Raw genomic sequence first — 15196 nt, 5'->3', positions numbered from 1 at the left:
AGCCTTTAATTTGCTGAATGCCTCCTGGAGATCCGAAAAACAATGTGACAGGATCGAAATCTCCTTTTCAGGGAGGATCGTCGTGGTGCTTACAGGAGGAAGAGTGATGGGTTCAGGAAGGTTGAGGCAAGACTGGAAACAGGAAGCACTCCAACGAGTGATTTGACCATCTCTCCAGGAGACCTCAGGGTTGTGAAGTCTAAGCCATGGCAGGCCAAGAACAATTGGGTTCTTAGGAGAGTGAGTGACTAGGAACTGAATCCTCATGATGAAAGAGTCCCACTTGAAGACGAATGGTTTGGGTGATTTGTTGAATCTTGCCAGAGCCCAGGGGTCGTCCATCTAGTGCCGAGACATGTAAAGGAGGGACACAAGAAACAAGACAATTTTAGATTCGTGGCGAGAACCAGGTCAATGAAGTTACCTGCAGCCCCTGAATCTAACATGTCAGACAAATGATGGTCACTGAGAACATGCAAAGTCACAGAAAGTTCAAACTGATACATTCGAATTAAGTTTGAAAGTTCCAAACTCACCGCCATGGGGGGACGAGTTATGCAGGCAGCCAGTAAATGTCCCGACTGTCTGCAGTAGATACATAAACTCTCTGAGTCGGCGTCGTCGTTCCTCAGAGGAGAGAGAAGCACGACACACTGGCATGGGCTCGTGATAACTGGTTGCAGCGATGTCAGAGGGAAGTGACTATAGAGACCTAACTGGACGATGGGCTTTGATCAGGTTATCCAGGCGAATGGCGAGTTTGATGAATCCAACAAGAGATCTCCCCTCATCACGACATGCTAGTTCCGTTTGAAGGTCCGGATTTAACCCCTGACGGAACAACAGCTTCAAAGTGTCTTCCACCCATACAGTTTGCGCTGCTAGTGTGCAGAAGGATAAGGTGAATTCAGCAGTAGACTTCTTACCCTGTTTTAAACTCAATAGAAGTTCCCCTGGGTCCTTCCCACCCTCAGAGTGCTCAAAAACCTCCTGTAAACAAGACTAGAAAGTGAGACAGGGAACCCTTTAAAATGTTTTCACGACTCCAAACTGCCGTAGCCCAGTCTAGTGCTTTTCCTGAGAGCAGTGATACAATGAAGGAAACACGAGCTTCATCACTGGGATACATTAGGGGTAGTTGTGACAAAAAGCTTACATTTTAAGAGAAAACCTCGACACTTACTGGGTGATCCATCAAACTTCTCTGGAAGTGAGAGTCGAGGATTAACAACAGCGGTAGGATGCGTTGTGCTGCAGGTTGAGTTGTTAGTGGAAACCCCCTTCGGAGATACTTGCGGGTTGTCCATGATAGAGGTGAGCTTGCACAGCTGCTGATGGTGACTAGTAAGCATTGCTGCTTGCGCTATAACAAGCTCATGTAACTGTTGAAAAGCTGCTGGATCTAAGTTTGGCAAAGTGTTCTGTAGCGAGGACGCCGAGGCAGGTGTGTTAAGATCCATGCGCAGTTTTAATAACAGTATAAATAGTAAAACAAAGTAACAAAATAAAAGGGAAAACAAAAAGGCAAGCAATAGTAAACAAAAGACAGGCAAGGGTTCGGTACACAGGCAGACAGTCCAGAAAGGCAAACCAAGTAAATCCGATAGGCAGAGGGGTAATCCGGTAAACAGGCAATAAATCCACAAAAACTCACAAGCTGGCTGGGAAACGAGAAACATCCAGGAGTCAAAAAACAGGATGGGTAAATAACGCTCAGAAATGTTGACAAGGCAAACAAGACTTTACACTGAATGTGAGAAAACAGGGAACTTAAATAACCAGAGTTGATATGGAACAGGTGTGAGAGTAATCAGTCTGAATGGAGGAATATGGGAAATGGAGTTCGTGGGATGTTAATACGACCTCTGGCGGCGTACAGGAGAGGTAGAAGGCGCCGCAGGTGTAACACATATATATATATATATATATATATATATATATATATAATATTATTATTATTATTATTATTATTATTATTATTTTGATCACTTCGTAATTTTAATTGCTTTTCATTTCGTTTTGAGTGCAATTTGAATTCAGAAATTTATTTCATTTAAGTTTTTTGTTTTTTAAATTAATTTATTTAATTTTCAATGCAAAATCACTAAAGCAAGAATATTCACCGATCCCTCAGCCGGGGGGGTTACCGATGTAATTGGATATTGCAATTATTTATATATATATATATATATATATATATCGTGAAGGAGGGAACAAAACAAATTTATTCACACACATGATGTATTTTCCCAGACAACAAAATACCCGAGAGAATGAGAATGCACGGATGAAGTAGGTCTTTGCCAGAGAGATGTTGCCCTTCACAACTGTTGTAAAGCCATCTTTAAAAAGGTTGAACAACACACATTTGAATTGCACTTATTTTTTTTTCCAGTTTCATTTGAATTTTTGGTTAAAATAAATACAAAATAAAGTTCAATGTTTGTTCAAAGTCTTGCTTTATTGTGTAGGCTTAACCCTAACCCTGCTTAACGAAAATTACCCCATAGTACCACCTAGCACCCAACCAGCGGTAATACCGGTGTTCGTCGGTTTGAATGTGAACACCGCACCCTCCCCTCCCTGACGATAGGACGATCTGACTATGGAGAAGATCGCTCAACCCTAATGCACATTAAGTTAAACATGCAGTAAGCGAGGTACTAATTTAGCTTCCCAACGAACACTTGGATAAGCCTAATTGCGCATATTTATCTAGGTTATCTAACGTTAGAGCAAGTGGCTAATGTTAGGCTACTTAAATGTTTCAAATGATAAGCCATGTTTGAGGTCAATCAATGATAGGCTAATGTTTGCCTGCAGAGTTTGCATGTCACCTTTTAGGGGTCATCCTTTACCCTCTCGAAATGATCCCAAACTTTGGATTTCATGTCCGACATAATTAATTACCGCATGGACCAGCAGTGTAAATTATCATATCTGCCCATCACTGACTGCGGGACTTCGCCACTTCCTATGGAGTTTTTTTTTTCTGCAACTAACCGACCAATCAAAACTTGGTCTACAAAGACTCTCCTCAACGACTAACGTTTGGTCGACTATTAGGGTCAGCCCTAGTTACAGGTTAAATACAAGTTATGCTAAATCGACAGCATTTGTGGCATAATGTTGATTACAACAAAAATTAATTTCTAATCATTCCTCCTTTTCTTTAAAAAAAAGCAAAAATCAAGAATGTCCCCTCCGAGATGCTGTTGTATGACGTCATGAAAACATGGCGGCGCTCTGGGAGAGTTGCAGAGTTATTATAAACATTCATTTTTAAGCAAATACAATCCATCAATGAGTAAAATAAATGCACCAAAGTTTCCGTATTATATGATGTTTGGCGCACGTTTGCAGAGATGTGAAAAACAGTAAATGATCTTCTCTATTTATACTTATAAACCTGTAAAAACTACTGCCATTGTAGTTTTGTTTATTTCTACATTATTCGAGTATCGGACAATAGGCCGCCCCATGTTTGAAAACCAGATCAAGTAGGAATATCCAGTATCCGACATCGAAGAATACGGGCTAACTGCATACATGTTCATTAGAGATTAAACAGTGCTGTAAATAAGAAGTGAGTAGAAGTATGTAAATTGAGATTCATGTTTATAAATGCTGCATTATTCTCATCATCCTAAACGAAGACTTGTTTCAACGTGAACAGGAATAACTCCAGGTGTTACAACTGAGATCTGCGTGATAAATCATTGTAAAATTATATTTATTAAAGAAGAGAGTGAGGACATGAGTTATGCAGAACCATGCAGTTCAAATGCCATGAAAGATGAAGATACTGAGGAACAAAGAGGTTTGTGTCCATTCTTCATTCTTCATTATTGTCTGTTGATGAAGATTAAAGTAATAACGCTTATGAAAACGCGATTCTGTGAGACCAGAGGTCTGTTCCTGAAAACAGGTTTAGTGACTAAACAAGGTAAATTTATTCAATGTAAACTTTTAACTTCAACTTTCTGTTCCAAAAAACCAGAGTATCTTTCACGGTATGCTAGTAACCATTAGGGATACATTTTTCACTGAATTACTGATGGCTGTGACTTGTGGATCTTGGTTCTAAAGTTTTCTGCATTTCTCGAAAACCAGTATTTTCCACCACGATAAAGGGGCGCATATTTATGCTTATAAATCTTGCAATGAATGCAGTTATAACTTGAGCTCGAGTGGAGTTTTTGGGAAGATTCTGACCAAATGAGTTAAGCGGCCTTACCACATCCGAACTTGTGCAGCTACCACAATTGCAGCTCCAGATACAGTATCTCTGTCTTAATACCATGGCGTCTGCAGAGATGGTTGCTGAGATTCATTTTTCAAGAACTCGAATTTACAATGTCTGCAAACTGCGACTGACTTGTCCATGTTTCCATCTCTTTTGTGAAAACCGAAGTATTTCCAAACTTTTGTTTTCATATTGGCTGGCGCCTTGCAAATTTCTGGCTCTTCGTTACCCTTCATGGTAACTCTCCGTGCAACTCTCTCATGTGCCACTTTAGCTAGTAAACTGGCTGGAGTCTGAGAGTAATGACGTAATACACTGCGCCTGCCGTTCACACCGGTTCCCTCAGATAACCTACAGTAGTTTATTTAAATATCTTTTAAATAATAAATATTAAATATCTTAAAATAATCGTGATGCATTCGATTTTTAGTATTTTTAATCAATAATCGAGCAACACAATCGATTTACGATTCAAAAATTATATTCCAAGATCAAAGCATATGAATCGTCATGATTCTTAATCGATGCATCAAGATGGGGGCCTGGGTAGCTCAGCAAGTAAAGACGCTGATTACCACCCCTGGAGTCATGAGCTCGAATCCAGGGCATGCTGAATGACTCCAGCCAGGTCTCCTAAGTAACCAAATTGGCCTGGTTGCTAGAGAGGGTAGAGTCACATGGGGTAAACTCCTTTTGGTTGCTATAATATGGTTCTCACTCTTGGTGGGGCTCGTGGTGAGTTGTGTGTGGATGCCACGGAGAATAGCATAAAGCCTCCACACGCGCTATGTCTCCGCGGTAACGCGCTCAACAAACCACATGATAAGATGCGCTGATTTACGTCTCAGATGCGGAGGCAAATGAGATTCGTCGTCCACCACCCGGACTGAGTCATTACGCCACCACGAGGACTTAGAGCGTATTGGGAATTGGGCATTCCAAATTGAGGAGACAATATAGAGAGAGAGTTATATAAAATACTCCAAACTGGTGTAGGTGGTAAAGTGTATGATATCATTAAATCAAATAAAAAAATTGATGCATCGAGATAACGAGCGAATCGTTACACCCCTAGTAACCATAGCAATTTACTCTGTGAACCTAACTTCTCAGGTTATGTTCCAGAGTAGGGCTGCAGAAGTTAGACAAAAAGTCATGTTTTGTGATTATTTTGAAAAATATTGCAATTTGAACTGCGATATGAGAAACAAAAAGTCCTTTAGACCAAAATGTTGTAATGTTTTGCCCATGTTCTACTGCTAATAAAGTCTAATCTTTGAGGGTTCACACTTCAATCCTCTTAAAAAATAAACAAATTCAGACATTTTTCACTTCAGTCAAAAACAAATAAATCAGTGAAACAAAGAGAGAGAAAAAACAAATTCTTCTTCGTATTCACATTGTACATGTCCACTGTGGACCTGTTTTTGTCCACTTTGTGATGGGTCTGAGCCCACTATTCATCATCTCTATTTTTGGAAACCAGTCAACTTGTAGGGAGGTTTTGTGAGACTTAAAAAATGTAAAAAGAACGTTCCCTAATGGTTATTATTAGGTTGTATTTTTCATTCATATTTTTAATAATTTGATTATTTCTAGGGGTGTAACGGTTTATTGTGGCACGATACACTGCAGTTCAAAAATCTGACTTCAAGGTACTGTGGGAAATCAAACTAACTTTACTTATTATTTCTATAGGGCTAGTTATAATATTTATAAATAAACCACTTTACTGATTTGCGACTACTTCCATCGTGAAAGTGTTTGTTTCCTACTCCATAACAGATACAGTTTTCTTTTCATCAGACTCTTAATGATTTAGGAATCATTTTGATTGTAGGAATTTTCCTAATTTCATACATCATTAGAACAGGAAATGTATTACAATATGACACACATGATTTTGTTCATAATTTATAAAGGTCTTTTATTCTAAAGTGTACTTGCCCTTGCCTGATCACAGGTAAGACCATGGCTGTCTAAAAAAAAAAAAAAAAAAAATGTTCATTTGTTATGGAGAAGAAAACAAAAAACAATAGCCTATACACATTTAAAAACCTAACTTTTTTAACTACAGCTGCCATAGTTGAAATGAAAAATTCTGTTACTGTTTACTGTGATAAATGTTTGTAAGGGTGTTTATGTGTAGATGTGAAATGTCTTTGATGTCATTGCAGAGCAGGTGTTTTCTCTTTTCCTCGTCAGTGCTGTTCAGAATTTCGAGGCTGTCTATCAGTTTGGAATGGTTGAATAGCTCCATGATGCTTTAAAATAGAAAATTGTCATGTAGAATTGCAATGGGTCACATACCGCTCAGCGCTATCCTGTCATCGGAGCTTGCATATCAAGGGAAGCCCGTGGCGTGCGCACCTCCATGCTCTAGAGATACAGTAGGATAGAGCAGAGCACACCACTTGTTCGAGAGATTCTCTGTGAAATGCGCAACACCCACGCAAAACCTCAATAGAGCACAACAGTGACCGCCCACTTTTTCAGCCGTCTGGGTTCCAGAAGTATTTGCCTCATTCATTTCTGGCATAGACTTTTAATAAAATCCTTCATAAAAGAGTTGTGAGCCATGAACCAAACCTATCAGCTATGAGGAGAATCACAACATCACAAACTTTGTTTTGAGGCAAAAAAGTATTTGAAAATCAGACATAAAGACAAAGATACAAGGCTGTGTACCGTCTTTCATGAGGGCACAAACTACAATCCCATAAAGCATTGCGAGTTATGTCACTGAATAAAAATCAATGGGAATATATAAAACTATAGATTTTTGGTTGTTGATTATAAATATAGAAACAGTATATTTTAAGTTTATTGCAAAATCTTTCAATATGTACAAATAGATAATTAGTTTAAGGGTGTAGGGAGACCGACTCGATTACGTCATTCACAGTGCATCATGGGAGCACGTGGTCCCTCCGAGGCACATTTCGCAGGTTTCGTTAGCCGCGGTTCTCTGATTGGTGCATCTTTCTCTGCTGTATGGGTAATTTAATTGTTTACCATGAATTCCACTATCAAACATGATTTTTAAACAATGAAGTTGAAATAACTCTGACTGATGGCTTCAGCGGACGCATATACCATCGATGAACAACCTCTTAGCTCACGGTAGGTCTGCCTTTAAAGATTTATAAGTTACCGTTGAAAATCAATTCCTCTACGGGATAAATGTGGGATGGGATTTTTACTTCCGGAACCAGACTGTTGCACTCTATTACGTTGTGTGTCTATTGGTGTGTGTTGAGCGAAGCAAAGCAACTGTTTTCAATTAATTCCAATGAGAATCCACCTCGCGAACGTGGCGCTTGGCTCGTATTTGAATGAATTTAAAATGCCCACTTTGCTTCGCTCAATACACGCCAGTGGACACATAGCGCCACACCGTGTACATCCACGTTCCACATGAGAAGCATATTTAGCACTTTAAACAGTCGAATGTGAGATGAATATCATAAAATTTGCAATGCAGGAAAAATCCTGATCTATATGATTTATTATGTAATGTCTATGAAAGCACACTATAACCCTTCAACAGGCAAGAGCAGAAAATGATTAGCAAAAAAATATTTCATGTAACATTTTATATCATTTGGACTTAAGTAAAACATATCCAAAGACATTTTTGATATATTTATGAGTTGTATCTCCCAGGATACATTGCCCTATTAAGGTACGAAAAAGTCAGTCATCAATATTTCTGTTTTATTTGTCTGTTTTATCATAAATGAGTGTGTGTGTGTGTGTGTGTGTGTGTGTGTGTGTGTGTGTGTGTGTGTGAGAGAAAGACAGAGAGAGAGAGAGAGAGAGAGAGAGAGAGAGAGTGTGTGTGTGTGTGTGTGTGTGTGAGAGAGAGAGACAGAGAAAGAGAGAGAGAGAGAGAGAGAGAGAGAGAGAGTGTGTGTGTGTGTGTGTGTGTGTGTGTGAGAGAGACAGAGAAAGAGAGAGAGAGAGAGAGAGAGAGAGAGAGAGTTAAATAAAATACTCCAAACTGGTGTAGGTGGTAAAGTGTATGATATCATTAAATCAATTTATTTGAACAATAAGTGTGCTATAAAACTTGGCAACAAAAGAACTGAATTTCCCCTTCTGTCACTCACTCGACGTTGTGTCGATGTAGTGACACTAGGGGTCACCCTTGGGAGCCCCAAACACCTCAGGTCTTTGAGAAAAGGCCAATGAGAATTGGCAAGTGGAATTTGCATGCCACTCCCCTGGACATACGGGTATAAAAGGAGCTGGCTCGCAACCACTCATTCAGATTTTTTCTTCTGTGTGTCAGCAAGCTGTCTTCCACTACTGGTCCATTCACCTCCCTAGAAACCGACCTGCCAGCTCGTCTACTCTCACTACCCTCGATGGTGGGGTGGCCCACGGGTATATGGAGGTCCCTCAGGTGGATAAGGTGGTTGCGGTGCACCTGTGCCCGCAAAGTGCAGCCACCTGGCGGGATCGCCCAGCACTCCCTTCCAAGGCCTGTAGGACGATGTCGTCTCTGACGGCCAAGCCTACAGCGCAGCTGGTCAGGCCGCCTCTGCCCTGCATGCCATGGCCCTCCTGCAAGTACACCAGGCCAAGCCACTAAAGGAACTGCTCGTGGGTAGTTCTGATCCCGATGTGATGCAGGAGCTGCGCTCAGCGACTGCCCTCGCCCTCCGGGCGACGAAGGTCATGGTGCAAGCACTCGGGCAGGCGATGTCCACCCTCGTGGTCCAGGAACGCCACCTGTGGCTGAATCTGGTCGAGATGAGGCACGCGGAAAAGGTTCGCTTTCTCAACGCCCCCATCTCCCAGATCAGCCTATTCGGCAACACCGTTGAGGACTTCGCCCAGCAATTCTTGGCGGTGAGGAAGCAGATGGAGGCTATACAACACATCTTGCCGGCGCGGCTCAAGATCCCGTATCCCGTCTGCTCGCCGAGGGCATCCCCCTGCGGCGGCAAAAGCCCAGTTCTTGGCCCCAATGTAGAGCCCCCAGCAGAAAGCTGACGCCCCCCGCCTCACGGGCCGGCACGAGGATCCGGAAGGCTCCTAAACGCCCCTGAGACGGACGACCCAGGGAGCGAGATGTCTGCTGCAAACCCGGAGCTGGTATCCAGACCACTCCATTCCCCGATGGAGGGCCGGGAGATAAATCCTTGGTTTCCTTTTCTTTTATGTTCGCCGCACCCCGAATGGGCTGCGGTTCCAAATTTTCAAAAAAGCAATTTCCTCACACCCTGGGTCACATAGCCAGTGTTTACAACCACCGTTATCACGGTATTCAGATAGAAGACAAAGGCAGGCCTAACACAGTCGTAAAACCTGACTGAGGCCCACACACAGTCATACATCTTACTGATAAAAACCACGCCAAAATCAAACAAAGGGAGTCCAAAACAGACTACAAATCCCATGAAGCCTTGCTCACTAAAGGATCGAACTCTCAACTCCTATTGGATGAGGCACACGACAGAACGGCCCTCAACCATGACATCATCAGGAGTAGAAATAACTCTGAGACCCTTCCGGGCATTGCTTTCAGCAACTTTGCTCACCATGTGTAGACGCAGCTCATCGCTGCTCTCAGGTGTAGCCTCGTGGCACAAGGAAGTAACATCCGACTTGAAACTGTGGCCATACAATCTCCATCTCGCTGGACGAGTTAAGATTACTCTGTGTTCCACCGAGCACTAACGGATCCGAAGGAGACCACCGAGCAATCTGCATCTTCATCCGTTTGCCTGCAGTAGTGAAGAAAAAAAGATTTCTCTTCCCTCTTCAATCAAGTCGACATCGCTGATTTCTCCACCAGCCCGCCAAGAATCAGCAGCCGTACCGCCTGCCGACAGAGCGAGTAAACGGCCTCCCGCCATCACCCGAGCCTCGAGGAACCGAGTCGGAGTTAAAGGATGGATGAACACGCATTCTACCTACGTCCTCATACGATCCAAGTAAGAGGTTTACGTCTGGGCAGAGATAGAATATTATAGTGTTTTATTCTTGTGTATCAAGGTTATTGCTTGTACAGTTTATGGACCGCCGAGTCCGCTCATTGCTGCTAATAATACTCAAGGTATTACTGTAATGTACTGTTATCACGAATGAGATCTGCTGTGTTGTAGTCCAACCACATTGGACTGTTGTGTATTTCCGCCATCGCGGGTGAGACCGGCACACTAAGTTTATCCATTAAAGAACCAAAGACCGCGGGACAGTTTACGAGCCGTCTGCCATGTCTCTGAGTGATAAACTAACAGATGCTTTCTCTCCCACGATCGCAAAACCGGCTTTGGTGCTGCCACTTTATTTTCTCTCTCTCGTACTAACCACACACACAGGCGACCCCTCACAAATATTCTCGCACACACTTTTGGCTAGTAGATAACTTCGTGATAAAGCTCAGCTTTGTCCCTAAGTTATCGTACAAGCGGAGACACGTGGTAAACAGGCAGATGCCATTAACCAGCTTCTCTCCGCCCTCATTCGTGGCAATATTCTCTGGCCGGAAATCTCGCGTGATGTACTTTCCATGACAGTCATGTCCGCCATTTTGTGCGCGTCACTCCTTACACACACACACAAGTCGACACAACACTCTCATGTGTTATAGGATTATTTTGGTTACCATATCTAATCATGTCACTGTTTAATTTGTAGTTGTAAGTCGGAAGTTTATTGACTGCATTGTATTGATTATTAATTGATATTACTGCATAAATAAACTTTGTTATATTTCAAAGAGAAGTGTTTTGGTTTGTTTTGCATACACCTGTGTCAAATGCTGGCAGGGGATGTCAGTGCTCGGATTCAAGCCTTCATTGTTTCCTTTTGAATGTCGATTTTCTTAAGAGAACAATCTAATATTGAGACTGTTATACTGTTTGGTTATTAGTCCCTGATTCCAGGGTGGTGCCCCGGCAATATTAATCCTTATTAAAATTCTATTGATTTTGATAATTGATAATTATCTTTGATGATTGTTGAATTTGAAGGATCAATAAGCTAGTGGTAATTCTAATCAATGTTCCATTGATTATAATAATTAATGATTATCTTTGATGATAATTAATATTCTGTTGAATGTGATGGTTATCTTTGCTTGTTGATGTGAAGGATTAAAAGAGCTAACATTGATTCAAATCAATGTTATATTGATTTTAATAATTGATAATTATCTTTGATGATTATCAATTATTGCTAATAACCAAACCCGCTCCTGAACGTAGCGCACTACATTTACCGGTGCCCCGTATGAGGCTTTAATGAGTTAGATTCTATTATTTAATTTAAATATTAATTAATAACTAAAGAAATAATGATTAATTATTTCTGATAGTAACACTGATCTAAACAACCAGTAGAACCTACAACGGCAACCAGGCACTGAGCACCTGCGAGTTAGTTGGGGGGCTCGTGTTCGGTCGCACCACACTCACACCCACGGCCAGGTGGTTGTGACGGACTACGAGGACGGTCAAAAAGTCCCTCCTCAACCGTCACAACCCCCCCCCCAACGCCGAGTACATGGAGCAAGGTAAGTGCTTTGGGGGTCCCCTCAGCGCAGCCAAGAGTTCAGACAAAGCGAGGCTCCTCGACGTGGCATCCCCTGCTCCCTCCTGCCACGAGGCCCCACCCACAGGTATATTAAATGTGATCATCCCATTAGTGCCCCTCACCCGGAGCTTGGACGCGTGGCTAGCGCTTTCCAACCCATCACAGTGGTTGGCCAGGACCATCCGACTCAGCTACGCAATTCAGTTCGCCAGGCGCCCGCCCCGGTTCACAGCAGGTGACACTCAGGGGAGAGTGGAGATTCCACCCCCAGGTGGTCCAGCTGATTTGGAGTCGGTTCAGCAAAGCACAAGTAGACCTATTTGCCTCTTGAGAAACCTCCCACTGCCTGCTCTGGTATTCTCCGACAGGGGCCCCCCTCGGCCCAGACGTGCTGGCACACATCTGGCCCCAGGGGCTGTGCAAGTATGCATTCCCCCAGTGAGCCTACTTGCACAGACCCTGTGCAAGGTCAGGGAGGACGAGGAGCAGGTCATCCTCGTGGCCCCGTATTGGCCCACCCAGACTTGGTTCTTAGACCTCACGCTCCTCGTGACAGCCCCTCCCTGGTGAATTCCCCTGAGGAAGGACCTTCTTTCTCAGGGACGGGGCACCATCTGGCACTCACGCCCAGACCTCTGGAACCTTGACGTCTGGCCCTTGGATGGGACGCAGAAGACCAGCAGTGGTAGACACGATCACTCAAGCCAGAGCTCCCTCCACGAGGCAGCTTTATACCCTAAAGTGGAGTCGGTTCACGAATTGGTGTTCTTCCCGAGCTGAAGACCCTCAGAGATGTGCAGACGGGTCAGTGCTTTCCTTCCTGCAGGAGAGGCTGGAGGAACGCTGTCCCCCTTCACCTTGAAGGCATATGTGGCCGCCATAACAGCACACCACGATTCAGTGGATGGTAAGTCCTTAGGGAAGCACAACCTGATCTTCAGGTTCCTGAGAGGCGCCCGGAGGCTGAATCCTCCTAGGCCACGCCTGTTCCCCTCATGGGATCTCTCCGTGGTCCTCCTGGGCCTTCGCGAAGCCCCCTTTGAGCCACTAGACTCAGTCGAGTTGAAAGCCCTCTCCTTGAAGACGGCCCTCCTGATTGCGCTCACCTCCATCAAGAGGGTCGGGGACCTGCAAGTGTTCTCTGTCAGCGATAACTGCCTGGAGTTCGGTCTGGGTGACTCTCACGTAATCCTGAGACTCCGGCCGGGCTATGTGCTCAAGGTTCCCATAACCCCCTTCTCCCTGAGGTGGTGAACCTGCAAGTGCTGCCTCAGGAGGAGGCAAACCCAGCCCTGTCTTTGTTGTGTCCGGTGCGTACTTTGCGCATCTACTTGGATCGCACGCAGTACTTTAGATGCTCTGAGCAGCTCTTTGTCTGCTTTGGAAACACTGTCTCCAAACAGAGACTTGCCCACTGGATCGTGAATGCCATCGTTATTGCATACCAGGCCCAGGCCATGCCCGCCCCTTCGGGAATACGAGCACACTCCACAAGGAGTCTGGAATCCTCGTGGGCACTGGCCCATGGCACCTCTCTAGCAGACATCTGCAGGGCAGCAGACTGGGCGACACACAATACCTTCGTGAGATTTTACAATCTCTGGGTTGAGCCGGTTTCGTCCCGTGTTCTGACAGGTATGAACAGGTAAGTTCGAGAATACGGACAGCTGGCATATAGTGCCTTTCCCCTCCAAAGAGGCGAAGATGTTCGCTTCTTTTCCCATGCGAGTACACGAAACCGTGAACCCTGGATGTCCTTCCTTCCTAGCCCTGTGCCCCACGAATTCAGTTGAGGAATTCACAGCCGGAACCAGTACGTGTGCTAATATGCCCTTACTGAGGTAGGTGCTCCACAGGTGCCGGTTACTCCGGTAACCCCCTGTGATGTATTTTCCGCAATACGGTCTCCCTGTCGGCAGACCTGCGTCTCCCTTCGACAGAGTCCTCTCTGTCCCGGACACCATGTTTGTAGAGCTCCTCCCCTTTCAGGCAGGACCTACCACCACACCTCTTCCATGTGCGGCTCTGAGCCCACATGATGTGCTTGCCACATGTTACATCCCCTCCGGTCAGGATATGGTCTCCGCAGGGTCTTTTCCCCCTGAAATAATAGGATAGGAAAAGAACACCTTCCCCGGCGCATATATTGAGCTTTAAAAGTACGTAACATGGTTCAGCTAGTTGTGGCATTTTGTATAGGGACGCCTAGTGTCACTACATCGACACAACTTTGAGTGAGTGACAGAGGGGGAATGTCTCGGTTACTGTCGTAACCTCCGTTCCCTGATGGAACCTGGAACAAAATATTTGATTTTTACCCATCACCCTGTATGGAAGTGAGATCTGGGGCCCCTCTGTACTCACGACTTTACTAAATGGGATAAACACCATGCTGAGACCCTCCATACAGAATTTTGTAGGAACATTTTAAGAGTCCTAAAGAAAACGCCAAATAATGCATGCCGAGCCGAACTAGGCAGAAACCCATTAATTTTACACATTCAACAGAGATCTATAAAATTTTGGAAACACCTTAAATCAAGCCCCCATCAAACACTCCACCATGAAGCATTTTTAGACCAAGAGCTGAACCCAAAAAGCAGTCCTCTCAGCCAGCTGTTCCTGAAACTCACCAGCTCAAACCAGTTACAGACCAGCACTCCTGAAATAAAATATATCAAATTCGGCCAAATCATAAAGCACAATAAAAATACCTATTTGGAACTTTGGGAGAATGAAACTAAATCACAACGCAAATTAGAATGCTATAGAGGTCTAAAAAGAAAATATGAATTGCCAGTTTATCTGTCCACTGTCTTGGCTCCTCAGAGAAAACAGGACATGTGTTCACTGCCAGAATGGAGAGGTTGAAACAGATATGTACTTTGTCCTCCACTGTGGAAAATATTAATTAATTAATTAGAACATATTCTTCACAAAATGCAGTGAATCTATACCTGAAATATATGAGCTGCCTGAAATTGAACAAATTCCAATCATATTAGGAGAGAAAGAACACATGGCCCCTACAGCTGCTAAATATGTCACACTCTGCCATAACCTGAAAGGAAAACATCTGAGCCACTAAACCAAATCTTTTCACTTAAATTATTCATTAGTTCATATATTATTTCATTATATATATACTGTATATTACTGTGTATCAGTTACATGTGATTTAAAATATTTACATACAATGCATTTGTTTATTTGTTTGTTAATTACTGTGTTCTAAATATCCGCAGTTTAAATCTGTTGATTAATGTTATACGCATGTTTCTACTCTGTTTGATTTGATTATAACTTGTGCTTTGGCAACACTGTAACATACAGTCATGCCAATAAAGCAATTCAAATTGAAAATTACAATTCAAATTGAAATTGAGAGCGTGTGGGTGTGGG

General features: G+C 43.4%; 1 protein-coding gene across 1 annotated transcript in view; it reads left to right on the top strand.

Moving 5' to 3' along the window:
* The first annotated feature begins 3772 nt into the window (after positions 1–3772).
* Positions 3773–15196, top strand: part of LOC127442920 (zinc finger protein 239-like) — a 128767-nt gene continuing 117343 nt past the window's right edge. The window contains exon 1 of the mRNA XM_051701312.1: positions 3773–3820. Within this exon, the coding sequence (XP_051557272.1) occupies positions 3790–3820 (31 nt within the window). The 5' untranslated portion in view covers positions 3773–3789. The remainder of the gene's footprint in view (positions 3821–15196) is intronic.

This window comes from Myxocyprinus asiaticus, chromosome 6 (genome assembly GCF_019703515.2).
Source record: "Myxocyprinus asiaticus isolate MX2 ecotype Aquarium Trade chromosome 6, UBuf_Myxa_2, whole genome shotgun sequence".
NCBI classification, from domain to species: Eukaryota; Metazoa; Chordata; class Actinopteri; order Cypriniformes; family Catostomidae; genus Myxocyprinus; species Myxocyprinus asiaticus.
This window is presented reverse-complemented; position numbering and strand designations above follow the sequence as displayed.